Below are 21,044 nucleotides of genomic sequence, written 5' to 3' on the forward strand. Positions count from 1 at the left end.
GTAAAAATTTGGAGGCTCTAATTCTATTTTATATTTTATTATGTTGAAAAAACTTCAAAGTGAATGCTTTTTGCCCTTTCATTCTTTACACCTCTCCTTTGCCTTTCTTTCTCTTTCCCATTTTCCTTGTTTTTATTTTTATTTGTATTTTCTATCATGATAATCTTAATAAAATTCTTGAAAAAAAAAGGAAATGGCAGTCACATGATTACAGGTTACTGTAACAGGTCATTTAAGTGGGAGCCAGTTGCCAAGCATCCAAATCACGATCACCTGATCTGGCACAACTGAAACTCCAAGGACTAGACATAATAATTTGTTCAGCAATTGTAACTGAATGATCATAAGTTGAGGACTAATTGTATATGCATCCTCTGCTGCCACCTAATACTCAATTCACACTTTTTGTCCTGAATCTTTTAACCTTATTTTCATCTGTATGCATTATTCAACATACCCCCAATGTATTAAAGTTTTCAGTATCAACACTTGTTACATATCTAGGATAATCTACAGGTAAATAGTACTATTGAAACTAAATTAAGGTTTTTGTTCCGCCAAAGGCTCCCATCCATTTTCTCTGGCTTGTAAAGTCTATCTTTGGGTTTATTTTTCATTCTTGACTTGGTTCGGACAAGAATTTTGAGTGTTTGTGAAATATTTTCCCATTAAGTTAAATCATAGATAACGATTTTTAAGAAGTTTTTTTTTACTATATGGCCAGTGTGTTTGTGCAAAAGTCCCATCTCTTCCTAATTATGTTTTTGCTTAACTACACTGCTAATATTTTTACTTTAGATTCATTGTTTCAACTGTTAAATAACATGACCAGTTATGCAGATGTACCTTTTAATTTAGGATGCAAAATATAAAATTCTATCAAATATACAGAAATTAGTTATGAGCCAAAAAATAATGGAAAAGACAACAAATATAAATGGAGTAACAGACAAGTGAGTTTAAATAAACATACAATGCTAAACCATGGTTTTTAAGGATACTATGCCATTACCAGCCCATGAAAAGTGTGAAACACAGATTCCCCTTCCCTTCTTCTATAACATGAAAGAAACACTATTGTTTTCTTTAAAATTATGTAAAATCTAAAATTATGTTTTAAAGTGAAGATATAATCCTAATGAATGACTTTCAGACTATAGATTATTGACTTTGTACTAATACAATTGAATTCCCTTTAAATTATATATCCTGTATGAATTTGTATAACAGCAAATCAGAAAAATTAACCTTGGATCATGATTTATTGCTCTTGCTGATTGTAAAATAGCAAAAGAGCAATCTTCCTGCTTAAATTTTGCTTAGACTTATAAAAATATGTGTATGCAATACAAAACTAGTCTTGCACAACTTTGCTCATTTTGGCTTTCAACTGTTATGTTTATTGTACAAGATATGTAAGATTCAAACTCAAAACATCCAGAGAAGGAACTCTACACTTAATTCATGATTTAGCATTATGAGTGAATTAGAACAGTATTTCAAAAATTAAATATACCGTAGCTACGCATAGTGAAATCTTTTTCTAAACATTATAAAGGACCTTAGAATTTTTGCCAAATTACTTTATATTTACTTTACTTATACTACACCTAACAAGTAAACTTTTACCATTTAGAAAATACCTTTGTGGTTGATTTGATTAGAAATACCACTATCATTCTTAGTATTAAATTTATTGTGTTGCTTTAATGCTTGCTGGAAATTGGACCCTCATAGCTTCTAATAATGTATCAAGTTATGGGAATTTAATGATACTATCACCAAAATAGGTTGATAAATATACAAAAGGCCAAATTTAGCCAGAAACCATTAAATAGCTAAAAAGCACTGAAATTTAATAGGTCTTTGACACATTCTTTACATTATATATTCTTCATTTTAGCAATAAGTTCTTCAAGACTTTCTTCAGATTCTTCAACCATTTCTCCAGCGGGAACATTCTCTTCCTGTTAATAATAGAAAAGAAAAATAACTCCTTCACATCCAATTCACCCAAAGAATAAGAGATTTTGACGGTCTTCTAGTCTAATCCCCTGCTCAAGGAGGAGACACTATACCATTTCAGGAAAATGGCTATCTCTTCTTAAAGACACCGAGTGATGGAGCACTCGCAACTTCTGAAGGCAAGTTGTTCCACTGACTAATTCTTCTAACTGTCAGAAAATTTCTCCTTAGTTCTAGGTTGGTTCTCTACTTGATTAGTTTCCATCCATTGCTTTTTGTTCTGCCTTTAGGTGCTTTGGAAAATAAGTTTACCTCTTCTTTGTGGCAAAACCCTTAGATATTTTAACGCTATCAAGTCATCCCTCTTTTCATACAAATCCTGCAACCATTCTTCATGTTTTAGCTTCCAGTCCCCTAATCATTTTTATTGCTCAATTGAACTCTTTTCTAGAACTTCAACATTTTTTTTCGTATTGTGACGACCAAAACTGGATGCAGTATTCCAAGTGTGATCTTACCAAGGCATTATAAAATGGTAATAACACTTCACATGATCTTGATTCTATGCCTTTATTAATGCAGCCTATAACTGCATTAGCTATTTTGAAGGCTACAGCAAACTGTTGGCTCATATTTAAGTGATTGCCCACTAAGTCTCCATAATCCTGTTACAGTTACTATTACTGAGAACAGTACCACATATTCTATATTTGTGTATTTGGTTTTTCTTGCCTAAGTGTAAAACCATACTTTTCTTACCATTAAATTTCATTTTGTAATTTAGTGCCCAGTGTCAAGATTCTTCTGTATTTTGAGCCCATCTTCTGGAGTGTTGATTTTTTCCACCAGCTTGGTGTCTGCAATTGGTGAGTTCCCCTTCTGTCCCCCTCATCTAAATCTTTTAGGAAGATATTGAAAAATATGGGGCCTAAGACAGAGCCTTGGGGTACCTCACTGCATGCTTTCTTTCATGTAGATGCAGTTCCATTAAGGACTACACACTGAAACAAAACATTTGTTCCACAGGGTAGAGATAACCAAATCTGGCAGATGTGCTAGTACAAGCCAATGATTGTACTTCTGCAACTGTTTTCACAGTAATGGACAACTTAAATAATACATCTTGGAGAAATAAAGCGCGGTTAGAAAAACACTTTAAATCAGTTTAGCAAAAGCCAGTTAAACCCATTCTAAATAAGATATGATGGATTAGATCCTAAAACCACATTTCAAGAACTTGAATGCCAACCATTTTTATTACCTTTTTTGGTATTGTGTAAGCCAACATTATTCCTTCTGGAAGATCAGGAACCGAACTAGAATCATCTTTCAATTCTTCTTCTGAAATCTCCGAAACTAACTCTATACCTGAACATTCCACCAAAAAAACATAAAGACAAAAATTGGGTAATTTAACAGAATCATGATCATAGAAAGTCTTTAAAAATAATGGGTTTCTTGACTATTTGTGCTCTTTCCTATCCAGAGAACCTAAGTAGAAATAAGTAATATTTAGAAAGTTTTACTGAGTGTACTGCTATGTATGATGCACTAAATAACACCAAAATGTCCACATTATGAACAGTATGGCCATTAAATTTTCTTCTTGTTAACAGTATGTCAAGTTATTTTCTGCATTCTCTCTTGTAGAAAAAAGTAAACTTGTATCCTTTAATGGCTCAGAAAGAAAGGCTGGCAGACTATAATTTGCTCTCTTACAAAGTTTCATGAAATAATCAGCCTGCCTTATGGTGGGCAGTTCAAGGTACAGTTACAGTTGGTCTCTGCAATCTTCTAACTTCTAACTAACTTCTCTTAATCTTCCATATTATCTGTTATACAATTTGGCTTGTTTTCAAATAAATGGTATTCAGCAATTTCCTCTGAAAATATTGATAAAGCAGTTTGATTCTGTCCAGGAGGAACAGTTTTCTTCCCTAAAAATTCTCCATTGTTCCCAGTACTGTAGGAAGATGTAAGATCCTCAAATTGTAATAATAGCTTTGTTGATTTCCTTTTGGGAATTGCCTGAGGATCCTCAGGGACAAAGAAAAAAATGATACCATCACAAACGGATATAGGAACATGCATTATCTTCATGAGTCTTTTTTTTTTTTTTTTAAATACTGCTTACCCCAGTCATTGTCTTCATGAACTATTTCTTCTTCCTGGTCTATTAACTCTTCTTTTGGATTCACTGCTTCCTTTTTCTGGAAATATAAAGACACCAAAACTAACAATAAAAGCTTTTTAATGACACAAAAACAAAATTAAATAAGGGTAGTTCTTATTATCTTTGGGGATGCTGTTTAATTTAACAACTGTGGGCAACAAAATTAAGAATAACAAAATATAAAAAATATATTTATGCATTTACCATTTTGCACATGGACAATCTGCCTCCAGAAGCGGTGAAGAGACTGGACAGCCATTTGTCTGAAATGGTATAGGGTTTCCTGCCTGAGCAGGGAGTTGGACTAGATGACCTCCAAGGTCCCTTCCAACTTTATTATTATTATTGATCATCGCACAGTCAGCCAGATGTTCAGAGTGGATTTGGCATTTTTGTCTAGCTATCGAGTCCTTACCAAGGACCTGGGATAGGCAGATTTGGATGTTTGATGGTATTACAGATATCGTCGCAGGATGGAAGCAGTTCCTAGTAAAGCTGCCTTTTGCAATTGACTAATGGCAAATTTGTCAATGCCAATGGTGTTCAAGTGGTGCTCCAGTTGTTTTGGGATTGTACCCAAGGTGCCTATTACTATTGGTACTACCCTTGCTTACCTTTGCCACAGTCGTTCTATTTCTATTTGTAGGTCTTTGTATTTTGTTATCTTCTCCAGTTCTTTCTCGTCTATTCTGCTGTCTCCAGGCACTGCCACGTCCACTATCCAGACATTTTTGTCTTTCTTATCGACAGTTGTTAAGTCCGCGGTGTTATGTTGCAGGTACTTGTTTGTTTGAATTCTGAAGTCCCAGAGCCGTTTAATTTTATCATTTTCTATGACTTTCTCCATTTTATGATCCCACCAGTTCTTGCTTACAGGCAAATGATATTTCTTGCAGATCTTCCAATGCACCATTGTTGCTACTTTGTCATGCCATTGCCACAGTCAGTCTGTGCGATCTTGCAACAGCTTTCCATGTGGTCCACTGTTTCTTCAGCTTCTTTGCATAGGCGGCACTTACTGTCTGTTGCTGTCTTTGTATGCATTTGTCCTTAAGGCTTGGTCTTGTGCAGCCAGAATTAGTCCCTTGGTCTCTTTTTTCAACTTTCCTGCTCTTAGCCATTGCCAGGTCTTGTTATTATCTGCTTTCCCAGCTATTTTTTTTAATGTACTGGCCATGTAGTGCTTTGTCTTCCCATGCCTCTATTCTGTTCTTCATTTGGTCTTTCTTGTAGGCCAGTTTGGTCTCTCCAGTCTTCCTGATATACTAATTTCAGTGCATCTTCATCACTGTCCTTCAGATATTCTTCCAAAGGCATTTCTTCTTCTTCAACCATCTGATGTACTTGCAGCATTCCATGTCCACCTATTTGCCTTGGTAGATAGAGTCCGTCAATGTCACTGCGTGGATGAAGGGCACGATTCATTGTCATTATTTTCCTGCTCTTCCTATCCATTGTTTTTAGTTCTGCTTGAGTCCAGTCCACTATTCCAGCTGTGTATCTAATGACTGGAATTGCCCAGGTGTTGATTGCCTTCATGGTATTTCCTCCACTGAGTTTGGACTTTAAGATCTACTTCATTCTCTTGATGTATTCATCTCTAATCTTTTTCTTGACTTCAGTGTGCTTGATGTTGTCAGCTTGAAGGATACCCAAGTACATTTGTCTGAAATGGTATAGGGTTTCCTACCTGAGTAGGGGGTTGGACTAGATCACCTCCAAGGTCCCTTCCAACTTTATTATTATTATTATTATTATTATTATTATTATTATTATTATTATTATTATTATTATTATTATTATTGTTATTGTTATTGTTATTGTTATTATTGTTGTTGTTGTTGTTGTTGTTGTTATTATTATTAAAATTCACATATCTTCAAACAGAATCACAAACTCCAACTAAAGAAATATGAAACATTTTGTGGAGGATAACAAGATCTGATCCGAATTTATTAACAATGGATGTACAAAATCAGTATCCATTGGATAATAAGGACTACCTGAAATTAACTTATGTGGGAGAAAACACTCTACAAGAATTCATTTTTTCATTTAACAAGTGCTAAATGAATAATACAACTCACTGGAGAAGTAAGGGATTTGTTTTTGGAATTTGTATTTTACCTTATACTGTTCTTGCTGCATTCTGCAGTTTCGGTCACTACAGTGTGGATTTGGTTTCATTGTCATGGTGGGAAAGAAATCCTGCAGTGCATTGTAGCCGAGATAAAAGCTCACAATTCCAAAGTTTAATAAATATCTGGAGAAAATGTAAGGAGAATTTAAAAGATCAAAACAAAGAACCTTGGTCAAAAGATTTTATTGTAGAAGATCCATTCATGAAAAACTCATGAATGTTCTCATCAGGGTTTTAAAATTAAGGCAACTTAAAGATTTAGCCACTTACTTCAAGACATTTTGCACAAGAAGACCAGCAACTACTCCCATAGTGGTGGGAAGACTGGCTGCACAAACTCCCTCTCGTTTCAGAGTTTTCTCATCTATGTTTGCAGCCACAACAAGTGGAGGTGCACACTAGCAAAAAGAAAAAGATGCTTATAATCATGTGTATACAGTATGGAAGTAAGATATTTAAATCATTAATCTGGGGCTAAACTCCAAATCTTGACAAATTCTGAAGCCCAAGGTGGTTTGGAATTACTTAAAACAGATTGTCACACAGCTAAAGTAAAACAGACTGTTGCAACCTAGCACATCTTCAGGTACTTATCCATTGCTATTAGGCTCATGTTGTTTATGAAGTGTTGCAACAGCTATGCTAGCATTGGGATAGATTTTTTTAAATCAGGTCATCATTAATCTTCCAATCAAGTGATTTTTGTCATCAGGTCACCATAAACCATTCCAATCAGAACGTCTTATATATTTTATGATGTTATGGAAACAAGATATTTGAAGCATTGATTAAGCAGTAATGGATTAGCCCTGGGCGATACTCAAATCCAAGTATAATTATTGCAGGTTAGGAAATATTGTAGAAGTTATCTGAAAAAAGCAGTTGGTAAAATCTGAAGACAAAAACAAAAAATACTGCATGAGATGGATTCAGACTGCTTGTCAAAGGGACAGAAAAAATGGTCAGTGTGGCAATAGGTTATTAGCTATTTAATATTACAATTCAACTCCCAATAAAAATGCCTTTTTTCAAGCTGGAAGGTATTGCGAACCAGTATGTGGATGCAAATGGCAGGCGAGGACATTCCTGGAGATCTCAAATCCACCATGAAGCTGGTTGGAAACCTTTGCACAGCTCTAACACACACATTGTAATCAACTGGATGAATGAAAGAATTGGATTTCTCTAATAGCAGAAAAGAACAAGAAGTTGGATAATTACATACTGCGAAACAAGCTGATTCACCAGGTATGATCAGCTGGATATGACCAGAAACGGCATTTTCGCTTACTCCAGATTCCATCCATATTTGTCCAATCTCATTACAAGCCTTTAGGAAAAGATATAACATTTAATTTGCTAAAAATAGGAATAAGAGCCTAGGAAGAGACCAAATTAGATATCAGACCAAAGATATATTTAGCCCAGCATTCTGTTTCTATGGTATTACAAACAGAACTTCAAAGCTCTTTTCCTGTATTGATATTTTGCAATTTTTATATGCAGGCAACCTCTGATCTTAGAAGCAACAGACTGCCTCATTCTCCATAAATAATGTTACTACTTCCCTAAGTGACTCTAGCTGATATTACAAAGGAGGTAAAAGCTATTTCTATTTTCCCCATAATATGCATACTCTTGTTAATCTTATCATATGCCTTAGCATTTATGTGTGATTTTCTCAATTTTTCCTTATTGTGTTTTTATTTATTTTTTCTTAATAGGTCCCCTTCTCCCATTAGAACATTGTATTTTTCATTTTCACTTTACAACTGCACAACATCAGGCAGGAACCAGGACTAAGGAGTCCACACAATAAACTTAATCAATCCCAGACTGTAATGCATTCACGTTTGATGCTCTGGATTTTTCATGCTATCACAATTTTCTAAAACAGACACTCAACTTTTATTGGATAAGAATAAGCAAACACCAATCAAGGTTCATTAATAAGAGTTCTGAATACTTAATTACTTACTTACAGTGTTAATTGCCATACGAGCTTCAAAGTTATCCACACAGCTTAGTAGAAGATCCACAGGTTTTCCTTCTTCCAATCCACCATTACTACAGTAATAATAAAACCAAGTCAAAACAGTGCCATTATGTATACTGTAAATAAGGTTCTAAAAACTATTTTTACCTGATCCTATCCATAAAATGTTGAAAGTTGTCCACAGTAGTGATGTTGTAATTATGTACTTCAAAGGAGACATCAGGATTAATATTCCTTAAAAAAAGACAAAGCTGCCATTTATGATGTTCACATAAATATTTCTTAAAGGACTTTCACATCAAATGTAATATTCTATCTTTCTGGCAATATTTTTAAAAGTTGGAGAGACACCTCTCCTTGTTAATACTTGTAAACCCACTTTCCCCATCACATACCTTAAAGTGTGTTCTGCCGCTTTCACTTTGCTCAGTCCAGCTTGTTGGGGTTGAAAAAAGAGCCTATTCATATTTGCCAGTTCCACCTTATCATAATCAAACAAGAGCAGCTAAAAGAAAAAGTTATTATAATACATATATGGTTTCTCTTCAGAAATGAATAAGACCAAATCCTGGTTCTACTAATAATTATTTATACTAATTTATGTGCTATGTAATAACAAATTAGCTCCTTTTTAAAGAAGATATAACTAATTTGAATTAGGGAGAATTGTTCTAGTCTAAGAATTATTACCATGCAGGTAATCTGTCTCTTTTCTTCCTAGCTCCTTGTTCAACTGAAAAACTAAAATAAGGCAGTAGGCCATAGGTAATTGAAACCCAAGCTGAAATGGCAAAAGGCACATAATTATAAAGACTAAGCAAATTTAGTTAATATAAGAAGTTAAGGCACTTGTGAAAGGAGCTCTTCTATATCCACAGAAGTGAATTAACTATGCCACAATTTTCTCAACTACTCCAAAATTAAACAATTTTCTTGATCTAAGAAAGTGTTATATCCAGCAAACATTTCCAAATATTTGCAATAGATAAGCAATCTTTAAACAATATACTTAAGCAATTATCAATGTCCGAGAAGAATGCTTTTAGACTAGGTGATTAATGAATATTAAATTGATAAATACCAAATTTTCTAAACCACTTGTATTCTAAGTTTGCAATTTTTAAATGGAACTTGACTGTAATTTCTTTCAAATATCCATTCATTTTATAAATTTCTATGAGTATATATCTTACAATGGGTAAGTCCCATTTATTGCTTACTCTCTTCTGGTATTGATTGGACAAAAAGAGTATTGATTGTTCTGGTGGATAATAAAGAACTAAACGGGAGGAATATGGTTCTGCTCCTGGTAAACTTCTTAGTAGCACAGTCAGTTTTAGACTGGATTTTGCATTTTTGTCCACCTATCAAGTCCTTCCCAAGGACCTAGGATAGATTGATGTTTTTGATGGTGTTAAAAGGTATCGTTGCAGGTTGTAAGTGGTTCCAAGTAAAACTGTCTTTTGACTGAGAGTGATTTTGTCAATGCTAATGGTGTTCAAATGGAGCTCCATATGTCTTGGAATTGTGCCTATTGATACCTATTGATACTTAATTAGTTTTTCTATTTCTATTTGCAAGTATTTGTATTTTGCAAGGATTGAGCTGAAAGAGAGTCACTGCTGAAAGTCACCCAACTGGTTTTCATGCCTAAGGGTGATCTAGAACTCATAGTTTCCTAGTTCCTAGAACAACTCTTTAAGCCAGGGGTCCCGAACCCCCAGTCCATGGACCAGTACTGGGCCGCAGCATGCCAGCAACTGGTCCGCACAAACAAAGCCCCATCTATGGGATGCAAGCAACACACAAAAGCATGCACCCTCTGGTCTGCAGAAAAACCTCTCTCCACGGAAGTGGTCCCTGGTGCTCAAAAGGTTGGGGACCTCTGCTTTAAGCAGTGTACCAAACTGGTTTTCTTTTACAATTCAGGATCCTTTGTCATGTATTCTTCTTGACCACCTGCAAGGATTGGGGTAAAGAGTACTTATTTTCCTGTTGTTCTTCTCTTGTTTGTCGTCAAAGGCACGTCTATCCTAATGAAGGATGCTGACAAGCTTGGTCCTCTTCCGCATGTTATTTATAATATGCATAAAACTGCAAGGAAAGGTCAGTCATTGGTCTGGGTGAAATGATCATCATACGATGATTACACACCCTGAAAGATCTCACAGCAGCATGGGCAAGAGATGTGGTAGATATCTTGACCCAGTCTCTGGAGACTGGAAGGATAGGATAAAACAAGTTCAAATTAATTCCAGAAAGCCAGAGATGCTGTTCAAAAACTATCTAGCTCATTGTTTTTAATGTAAGCTTCTTAAAATATATTCAATATAATACGGTGTTAAGTTGAATAATAAAAATAATTTCTTTTGAAAAAGAGTAGGATGGCAGTATTACTGAAAATGTAAATGTGAGAAGGCACACATTCTGTAAAATACAAGCTAAGGAAATTAATTATAGCATCCATCATGGGGGTCATCATTCATATGTCTGTTACTCATGCCTTACAATGCACATGATGAATACACTTTCAACAAATGGCAATTCATTTCTCCATAGACTACCAATATTCTTATGCAGAACTAAGAATACAGTGTAATTATAATGAAGAAATGACTATTACCTTACCAATGCCACATCTTGTCAGCATTTCAGCAGTCACACTGCCAATTCCACCAACACCCACTATTGCCACGGCAAATGAACGAATTTTCTGTAATAAAAGCCCAAAGTTTTTAAATACTTTGCCCCATCAAGTTAAAACTTTGAGACAAATTATTTACAAAAAAACATTAGCCCACCTCATAATCTTTTACAATTCCCATTCTTTTCAGTGCCATCAAGCGACTATAGTAGAGAAAAGAGAAACAGAAAGAAAAGTTTGTTAAGAAAAGATTTTTTAAAATTCATTACAGGGGACAGCAGCTTTCCAAAATTCCAGTTCATAAATGATTTCAATTTTAAATCTCTATTCAACAAATTGTTTTCAATGGTGACTGCATAATCTGCAGATCTATCCTGTTGAAATTACTATCTGTATGGAGGTATCAATTAAATCATGACATTCTGAAAAATTATAATTATCTGAGTTATTGTATATGGGCATATGTAAATATATTCAACACGCCAATAGATTTCTAACTGTTGTACAATTACATTTTGCCTTCTATAGTTTTGATGGTACAGCATTTTCATAGTTTATTGTTTTGTATATAGGTGGTCCTCGACTTACAACTGTTCATTTAGTGACCGTTCAAAGTTTCAACAGCACTGAAAAAAATCTTATGACCATTTTTCACTCTTACAACCGTTGCAGCATCCCCATGGTCATGTAATCAAAATTCAGACGGTTGGCAACTGACTCATATTTATGATGGTTGCACTGTCCTGGGTCACGTGATCACTTTGTGCAACCTTCTCATAAGCAAACTCAATGGGTAAATTAGATTCACTTAACAACTGTGTTATTAACTTAACAACTGCAGTGATTCGCTTAACAATTTTGGTAAGAAAGTCATAAAATAAGACAAATTCACTTAACAAATGTTTAACTTAGCAACAGAAATGTTGGCTCAATTATGCTCATACATCAAGGACTACCTGTATTAATCTGTTGTACACAATAACATTTTGATAATATGACAGCTTTCAAATTATTGTCCTTCTTAGTTGTGGCATTCCATTTACAGAATCCCCTACTCAAAGAAGCTGGCACATACTGTAAATTACTTTTTTTGCTCTCTGGGCTATTTATTCTAATTTGCTGGCTTTTATTACCTTTATAAAAGTTATTCTAGCCAATTAAAATGTTATTGAATGGGTTTAAAAAGTAACTAGTGTAACAGAATTGAAATTCTTTAAAGATCACCAAAGATTACAGAATTGTATTAATATTTACCATGCTGAAGCTAGACACAACCATTATCCTATCATGAATTTCAACAGTTGACCTGCTGACAAGGAAATTATATCTAGCAATTAATTTCCTTTGCCATTTCATGCTATTTTTAACTTGAAGAAACATGTTTTCCATGATTCAGCAATAACCTAACAGGATTTGGCAGTGAAAAAGGGAGCATAGTTGACTGGGGCATACTGGGGTAAAATAGCAGGGAGTGACAGATACAGTATATCAAATATGGAGTTCCATATGTCCTGTTCATCTTAAGATTTTGCAATTTTTTCCCCAGATGAATCTCTGCTGGCAGTGGCTTGACTAAAAGCCCAAGCTCATTGCCATGTTGGAATCACACTTCTACTATGACTCAGTAGGTTCAGGCAATTTACAATAATTTCCATGATTCCTTTCTTGCTTTGGGCTTTGGCAAATGAAATGCACTTGTTCTGAACATTCAGCATTGTATGTGCTTATATGAGGCAGTGATCTCCATTATGTAATGCCAAATAAAAAAAGTTATGTTGCTTAGCAAGCATGGGTTGATTAAAAACAAGTCATGTCAGACAAACTTTATTGCCTTTTTTATAAAGTAATTAAACTAGTGGACCAGCAAAATGCTGTGGACATAGTATACTTAGACAGCAAGACATCTGACAAAGTATACTGCACCCTATTTCTCGATAAGAACAATATGGGATAGACAGTACGATCACTAGATGGATTTGCAATTGGCTGAACAATCGCCCACAGCAGATAATCCTCAATGGAATTACATCTACAGCTACAATGGAAGTATGCAGTGGGATACTTCAAAGTTCAGTTTTGGGCTCAGTACTCTTCATAAATTATCTAGAAGAGTGGATAGAAAGGGAACTCATAAAATTTGCAGACAACACCAAGCTGGAGGGAACAGCCAATACTTTTGGAAGATAGTCCTAAGATCCAGAAGGATCTTGACAGAGTTGAGCATTGGGCCGTATCAAACAATGCAGTTTGGTGGTTTTCCCTTAGTCAGGAAAAATCAAATGCATCGGTATAGAATAGGTGGTACCTGGCTCAACACTAGTAATTGTGAAAGAGATCCAGACCACCACTTAAGTATGAACCAGCATTGTGCTACAGCTGCCAAAAAAACCAATGCAGTCCTAAGCTGCATCAATAAAGTAATTGTGATAAGGCAACGAGAAGCGAAAGTACTGCTTTACATTGCACTGGGAATATTGCATCCAGTTCTGGTCACCATGATACCAGAAAATAAAATAAAATAGTAGAGATCCTGGAAAATGTGCAAGGAAGAGCAACACAGATGATACAAGATGTGGAGGCTAAATTGTATAATTAATGGTTGAGGGAGCTAGGTATGCCTAAGCCTACTGAAGAGAAAGATCATCATAACTGTCTTCCAGTACTTGTGTGGCTGTCACAAAGAAGAGAGAATTAGCTTACTCTCGAGGGAACTAGAAGGCAGGACAGGAAGCAACAGGGATACAACCTAGAAGTCCAGGAAAAAAATTCTGACAGTGAGAGCAATTAATCGATGGAATAGCTTGTGTCCTGGTATTGTGGGTGGTCCATCACTGGAGGTTTTCAGAAATAGGCTGGGCAACAATTTGACTGGGATGATATAAAGCTCCAGCCTTAAGCAGAGGGTTGGACTAGAAAATCTCCGAGGTCCCTTCCAGCCTTATGATTCTATGATTCAGGGAGTATTGGTTCCAAGGCCCATCATGATGTCAGACAGCAGACTCGGAGACATGTCATTCCCATCACCTAGCATTGCTGCATCGAAGAATGAATGTGAAAACACTTCTCTGCCTGCAAACATCTGTCCTATGATTAAGAACAACGGTGTTTCTGTGGCTATAGTAATAATAATAATAATAATAATCCAGTTCTGAAATTCCAAGGAAAAATCGAACTGGGTTGCATCCACAAGAGGTTTTGTGCCCAGCTGGTAGGGGAAGCTAAGGCAGACCCACCATTGGCCTCTCCCCTTCGCACGTCGACCTTCACCCAGACCTTTCCTCGGCCATCACTCACCTGTATGGATTGGAGTCCGTCACCTCGGGACTCATCTCCGCGATCCGGGCTCGGGTACCCTGACTGCCTCCCCTCTCCCGGACGAGCTCTTCCTCAAGCTCTTGGATGCGGCGCCGTAGCTGTTCTAACTGGTTCGCCGAGGTGGCCATGATCGGGCCCCGCAGTACCAAAATACCACCCCACCCTTCACCCAAAAAAACAGCCGCCTAGGTTTCCACCGGCGTCCAGCGACTCAACTCAGCTCAAACCAGTCTATCCCATCAATAGAGACACGTCTCCGTCCCCAACGCTTCCTGGAGTAACAGCAAAAGCAATCCCCGCCGCAACCCACTTCCGGCAAACACAATTCCGCCGGTAAAAGGTTTCTGGAATAGTAACATATTCTTTCAACTTAGGGCACTTTTTAGAAGGCTAAGCAAGTGCAATCCAGGATAAATCTACTTTCTCTCTTAGTTTTTAACAGAACTGCTGGGTAGCGTTTCGTAACGCGCTCCACGTCTGTTGAGCTATCATTGCCCTCATCCAGTAATATATAACAAGGATGATGGGAACTGTAGTCTATTCACATTCGGAGAGAGTCAGGTGAATCCTCGAAAGTATGATTAGGGTCGCAGCTATAAGAAATCCATTCTTTCGAAACAATCGGTGTGATTTCTAAGAGGAGGGTGTAAACTGCGTAGAAGGCCATTCGCTACACTGTACTGAGATCTTTTTTTTGCCCGCCTCCTAAAGTGGATGGTATTACGTTCCAGGCGTAGAAAGCGTACCTTTCACCTACTGCAACCTTTGCTCTGCGAAAAGATCAACCGCTGGTCTGAAAGCGAATTCATCTCCGCAAAAATGGCAAGTGAACCCAACACTACTGAAGTGCGGGAACAGCACCGATTTCGCCAGGAAGACTTGGAGGGATACCTGTGCCTCTCCCTGCCTGGGTTTCCCGTGGAACCTCGCGAAGCTCTCACGATCAGGCAATACAGGTAAGGATGCTCTGTCGCGGCGGGGGAATCAAGAGGGGGCAAAATCCCTTCCGGTCTCCCCTGCGAAGTATGCTTACTTCTTTTGAGAAAAAGTCACAGCAGCAGGATTGTTCTGTCTTTACACAAAGGAAATGTCCGCGTATGGGATGCGAGAAAAGTTTTTTATTAAATCTGTTCAAAAAGCGAAACAGTATGCACACGTTTGACTTTCTCCAGATTTCTTCATTTGTAGTAGTAGAAAGGCCACAGGAATAAAGGGAAATACGCGGCCTAAATGTATTCATTGCTTTAAAGTGAAGGGAGATAGTTGCGGAAGACCTGGCTGACTTCCAGTCAAATTCTCTCAGGTGCTGAGCGAGCTAAAGATTGTCTCCAACCTCTCCCAGGGATGTCTGGACTGACAAAATTCCTAGCCCTATTAATTCAAATTGTAGAAATATCTTAGTGAAATGGCAAACTTGTTATTATTGTCTGAGATTCTTTCATGGGTCCTGGCCATTCAAAGCATTCATGAAATGTAGTCCAGAAGAACACACACACACACACACACACACACACACCCCACATGACTGAACATCTTTTTCTATCATGCAATTAACTTTTTACTGCTGATATCTCATTATGCAGAAGATTATTTTGAAATCTGGACTGCTTATATTTAGAACTTTACTATTTTGGGAATAAAATTATTTATTAGATTTATAGCCCCACCCACTTTCTTTCTGGATTCCAAGTAAGCAGTTCTGTTCCATTTTCCCTGTAGCAACAATCCTTGTGAAATAGTGTGGGCTAAGAATGAATAACTCCAAGTCAGTCTGTGATGTTTTATGGTTGAAAATGGCTTTAGAATTATTCAAGTTTTTCCAGGACTACTACAACATTTTAACCATTGTAAATGTTAAAACAACGTGGTGGTGCAGTGGTTACAATGCAGCATTGCAGGCTAATTCTGCTGACTGCCAGCAGTTCGATCCTCCCCAGCTCAAGGCTGACTCAGTCTTCCATCCTTCCAAGGTCGGCAAAATGACACTGTCTGAAATAGAGTCACTACTCAATAGGTTTATATATACAACCAAAATATTGCAATGGAGTTTTGCTTGGACAAATGTGCCACATTCACCATCAAACAGGGAAAGATAGTAAAAAGTGAAGGAATCAAAATGTTCTAGGAAAATAACATCAAGAGTCTGGATGAAGATTAGTACAAATATCTGGGTATCCTTCAAGCTGATAACATCAAGCACACTGAAGTAAAAAAAAAGACTAGTGATGAATACATCAAGAGAGTGAAGAAGATCTTAAAGTCCAAATTCAATGGAGTAAATACAGTCAAGGCAATCAACACCTGAACAATTCCAGACATTAGATACACAGCTGGAATAGTGGACTGGACTCAAGCAGAAATAAAAGCAATGGATAAGAAGATCAGAAAAATAATGACAATGAATCATGCCCTTTGTCCTTGCAGTGACATTGACAAACTCTACCTTCCATGGAAAATAGGTGGGTGTGGAATGTTGCAAGTACATCAAATGGTTGAAGAAGAAAAAAGGGCATTGGAAGAATATCTGAAGAACAATGAAGAAGATGCACTGAAGTTCGTATACCAGGAAGGCTTACTGACTACTGGAGAGATCAAACTGACCTACAAGAAAGACCAAATAAAGAACAGAATGGAAGTATGGGAAGACAAAGCACTACATGGCCAATATATTAAAAAAAAATAGCAGGGAAAGTAGATAATAACAAGATCTGGCAAGAAAGTTGAAGAATGAGACCGAAGGACCAATTCTGGCTGCACAAGACCAAACCTTAAGAACAAATGTATGTAAAGCCAGAATTGAGAAGACAGCAACAGACAGTAAGTGCCCCTATGCAAAGAAGCTGAAGAAACCTGGTAAGCTGCTGCAAGAGGATCACACACACTGACAATAGGCATCAGCATAACAATGGTGCACTGGAAAATCTGCAAGAAATATCATTTGCCTGCATGCAAGAACTGGTTGGACCATAAAATAGAGAAAGTCATAGAAAATTAAGAAGCTAAATTGCTCTGGGACTGTAGAATTCGAACAGACAGGCAAGTGTTACATAACACCTCAGACTTAATTGCTGATAATAAAGACAAAAAAGTCTGGATAGTGGACGTGACAGTACCTGGAGATAGCAGAATAGAAGAGAAAGAACTGGAGAAGATAACAAAATACAAAGACCTACAAATAGAAATAGAATGACTGTGACAATAGAAAGCAAAGGTAGTACCTCTAGTAATAGGCGCCTTCCCAAAACAATTGGAACACCACCTGAAGATCATTGGCATTGAGAAATTTGCCGTCAGTCAATTGCAGAAGGCAGCTTTATTCAAAAAAGCTTACATCCTGGGACAATATCTTTAACACCATCAAACATCTACATCTGCCTATCGAAGATACTTGAAAACAACTCGATAGGTCAGGGGTTCCCAACCGGGGATGCTCGCACTCCATGGGGGTGCGAGACGATATTCCCGGGGGTGCATAAACTTGGGTTTTCAAAATTATAGTGTATATGGATAATCCGTTGATGTTATTTTGAACTTTTGTAAGGGGTGCGAGAATATATCAAGCGTTCTAGGGGTGCGGGGTATAGAAAAGGTTGGGAGCTGCTGTGATAGCTAGACAAAATGCCAGATTCAGTCTGAACATCTGACTGTTTGTGCTAAGAACAGTAATAATCATCATTCATTCATTCACTGTCATATTTGACTGGTTTTCAGCACTTATTGCATTTTAATGTCATTTAAACAATGGAAAGACCAGAAGGACACTGTGTTTGTGGTATCAGTTGACCTTAATCCAGCTTTGCCTCACTTCCAGGTTCTAATTCCCTGACCATGTTTTTGCCTTTCTCTGCAACTATTCCAGTTTTTCTGAATTCTTTTTAAAATGTAGTACTCAGAATTGTAACATAGTATTTCAGACAGAGTTTGACTGGTATATAATAGTTTAATATAGTTAAATTATTACTTCCCATGATTTTGAAGTTTTATATTTGTTGATGTTGTCTAAAATTGCATTTACTCTCTAAGCGGCCATTCTGCAATGCTGATTCATGTTCTTCTTGCATAAAATTGATAGATGTACTAGATATTCTTGCATTGAATAGCTGGTAAACATTGATAGTGCGATAAGAAAGTTAAGCAATTGTGTGGGTTGGTCTAGGTTAAGGTTGAAATTTGGAAGAAATTAGTAAAGTTCAAACTGAACTTTGGCAAGATTTCTTGTCCCTAAATTTAGATAATAAGGAATAATTTACTATTATAGATATTATCTAATATATCTCAGAGGTTTGGCAGGAGCACAATTTGAGAAAACATTGTTTTAAATCAGTCATAAAGGTGTTGCAATATTATAGAGCCATGTGAGTATATATGACTGTGCTGTTGATTAGACTTACATGTTTTGTCTAAAATAAAAAATAATGATTTTTCCAGGTCTTATGCTTGGTATATTTGGTAGAGTAGACTGTGAGTTATAAAAATGTAAGAGACTTGCATAGATATAGAAAATCTACACTTCCTTGATAAAATCTCACATTTTTGAGATGCAAAAAAATCAGACCAAGACAATTCACTTAAGAATTTCTTCTGTACAATTCAATTGAAAAACCAATTGAAATCTTTCAGGGAAAAAAATAAAAAAAAATACAATACATGGTTGCACAAGAGAGGTTTATTGACATTCCTGTGTTAGAATAATAAGAGTGTCAAGGGGTCTTGTTGGACATAGTGTAGCAGAAAATTCAAAAATAAAGGAGCCTCAAACATAGTTATTCATCCTTCCCATTGTTTATGGTGTAACAGGTTTTCCTGATGGATTAACTATTGCTTGCTATATCCAACTGTATGTCTCCAAAATCTCTTTTTCTATAATTTAGACCCATTAAATTTAGTCTTATCATCTGGAATAGAGGGATAGAATGCTATATTAATATAGAAAACTATAATATAATTATCTAGGTCAGAATTGATATTATATATACATGCAGATCTTGTTTTATTCCTGTACTACTATTTTCAGGGGTAGTTTCGATCGTAGAGCTTGCAAGTGGAACAGCAAAAGGAAAAATGTAATGGTATCAATTGAAAATGCCTACAATACTGAAAGCTGCTAGTTGCGTGTGATCTTGGGAAGTAGATGACCTAGAATTTCTGAACTATATGAAACAGTATTCCCTAACATGGCACAGTCTAGTGATTGCGGAAATACAAGGCTTGGCATCTCTGACTAGGATGACCATCTGGAGGCTCCGAAATTGAAGGCAGGGAGAAAGGAGGGAACTACTATACACAATTTAGTTAGTCTGGACTTGATAAATCATGTCAGGGGACTTCTGAAATATTTTTGTTGGTTTGAAGAGTAAAAACAACAGTGAGTTTTATGGCATTGCAATAACTTAACATATGTCATTAGATTTCACAGATCCCAACCCACTTCATCAATATGAAACATAGTCCTGGGAAATTGATATTATATATAAACAAAGATATTGGTGGATGCAGGGAGAAGGGGAGAAAGGAAGCTGACAGTGAAAGAAAATGTGAAAGGTATATGTAATGTAATAAGAAATATTGATCTCTTTTTAATCCATGAGAAATAATACCTTTGCCTTTCATCACACTGATACATTAAACAACCTATACAGTGCGGAAGTTTTGTTTTGAAAGTAGTTTTTTTCTCTGTGGTGCAAGACTTGTTTTCTCACCAGTGTCCATACTGGCTGGGAGGTGAACCTTCCCATTTGGAAAAACATTCAAATGAAATAAAGTGTGACTTAAGCATAATTCTAGGAAGAGGCCATCGTTCTATTGTTGAATGCATATTTATATGTAGAAGACTGCTCGTTGTATTCTTAATACCACCAGATCTAAAAAACTAACAAACTTCTGGGGAATTACTCAAAGACTGCTTTATCAGTACCGGGCTTGAGGAACTCATGGTAGAAGTCAGTGGTTCTTAAATTGAGATTAATTTAGGCAGTGTTTTTTTTCTTAAAAAAAAAAAAAGGTGCCGAAACTCACACACGTCATACAACCCGCCTTGCCTACCCTACAAGGTTCCATCCAAAAAAGGTGCCGGAACTCCGTTCTGGGCATTCTATGAGGAAAAAAAGCCCTGAATTTAGGAATATCCTGGGGGAAATGGAACAATTTGTAATTGTGAGTTGAGGACTGCTGCTGCTGAGACTTTTCTGTAAATCAAGAGAATCTCAGGTCTTTTTTTGTGGAGGTAATAAGTTATTGATAAAAGTCTAATTTAAGAGCCACTGATGTAAGTAATAGCTTCTTATATACGCATTAGTGTTCTTTGACTTGTTCTGTTACATCTCTCTCTATGTTCATATAGTTTGGGACAATCAAACCCCACCTTTTACTTGAAGAAAGGACTTAAAACCTACGTGCTTAGAAAGAAGCCTCATGGCCCACTCCTGCCTCAGGCTCACAAGGTACTACAGTCTTGTAATTATTATTGCTCTTTGGGTTTGTCTTGGGAATGCATTGGCAGTTTGGCATGTCATGTGGGAAGATACTATAATTCAGTAGTGAATAAAATTACTGTAAAATTACATTTTTTAAAAACTCCAGCTGGAAGTTATTTCTCTCCATGTCCCCTCTTTCCAGCATGGTTTTCATTCTAAATTATAAATCACAAATTTGAGGATCAGTTTTGATTTACTTACTCAAGATCATTGAAGCTGAGAAAGCATTCGGGGTCCCCAAAACACCCCAACTGGGGCACGTGATCCCTGTATTCTGTTGATGCTCATATTCTGCTAAGTGGAAAGCCTAATTGCTATTATTTTTCATGATTTAAAAA

The 21,044-nt window shown here is 36.6% G+C and overlaps 2 protein-coding genes across 2 annotated transcripts in view; one reads left to right on the top strand and one right to left on the bottom strand.

Moving 5' to 3' along the window:
• Nucleotides 1-835: 835 nt before the first annotated feature.
• Nucleotides 836-11,121, bottom strand: UBA5 (ubiquitin like modifier activating enzyme 5). The gene is made up of 11 exons (XM_029285559.1): nt 11,076-11,121; nt 10,898-10,987; nt 8,670-8,779; nt 8,422-8,508; nt 8,261-8,345; nt 7,504-7,608; nt 6,549-6,676; nt 6,266-6,401; nt 4,100-4,175; nt 3,227-3,333; nt 836-1,967 (listed from the first exon to the last, which is right to left on the bottom strand). Exons 1-11 carry the CDS (start codon nt 11,112-11,114, stop codon nt 1,884-1,886), a joined length of 1,047 nt encoding a protein of 348 aa, XP_029141392.1. The 5' UTR covers nt 11,115-11,121; the 3' UTR covers nt 836-1,883.
• A 3,732-nt stretch (nt 11,122-14,853) lies between these two features.
• The window catches only part of ACAD11 (acyl-CoA dehydrogenase family member 11), a 32,245-nt gene continuing 26,054 nt past the window's right edge, over nt 14,854-21,044 (top strand). Inside the window, exons 1-2 of the mRNA XM_015823110.1 lie at nt 14,854-15,189; nt 20,574-20,673. Of these exons, the coding sequence (XP_015678596.1) occupies nt 14,948-15,189; nt 20,574-20,673 (342 nt within the window). The 5' untranslated portion in view covers nt 14,854-14,947. The remainder of the gene's footprint in view (nt 15,190-20,573; nt 20,674-21,044) is intronic.

The sequence above is a fragment of the Protobothrops mucrosquamatus genome, unplaced genomic scaffold, assembly GCF_001527695.2.
Source record: "Protobothrops mucrosquamatus isolate PMUCROS unplaced genomic scaffold, P.Mucros_1.0 scaffold_177, whole genome shotgun sequence".
NCBI lineage: Eukaryota > Metazoa > Chordata > Lepidosauria > Squamata > Viperidae > Protobothrops > Protobothrops mucrosquamatus.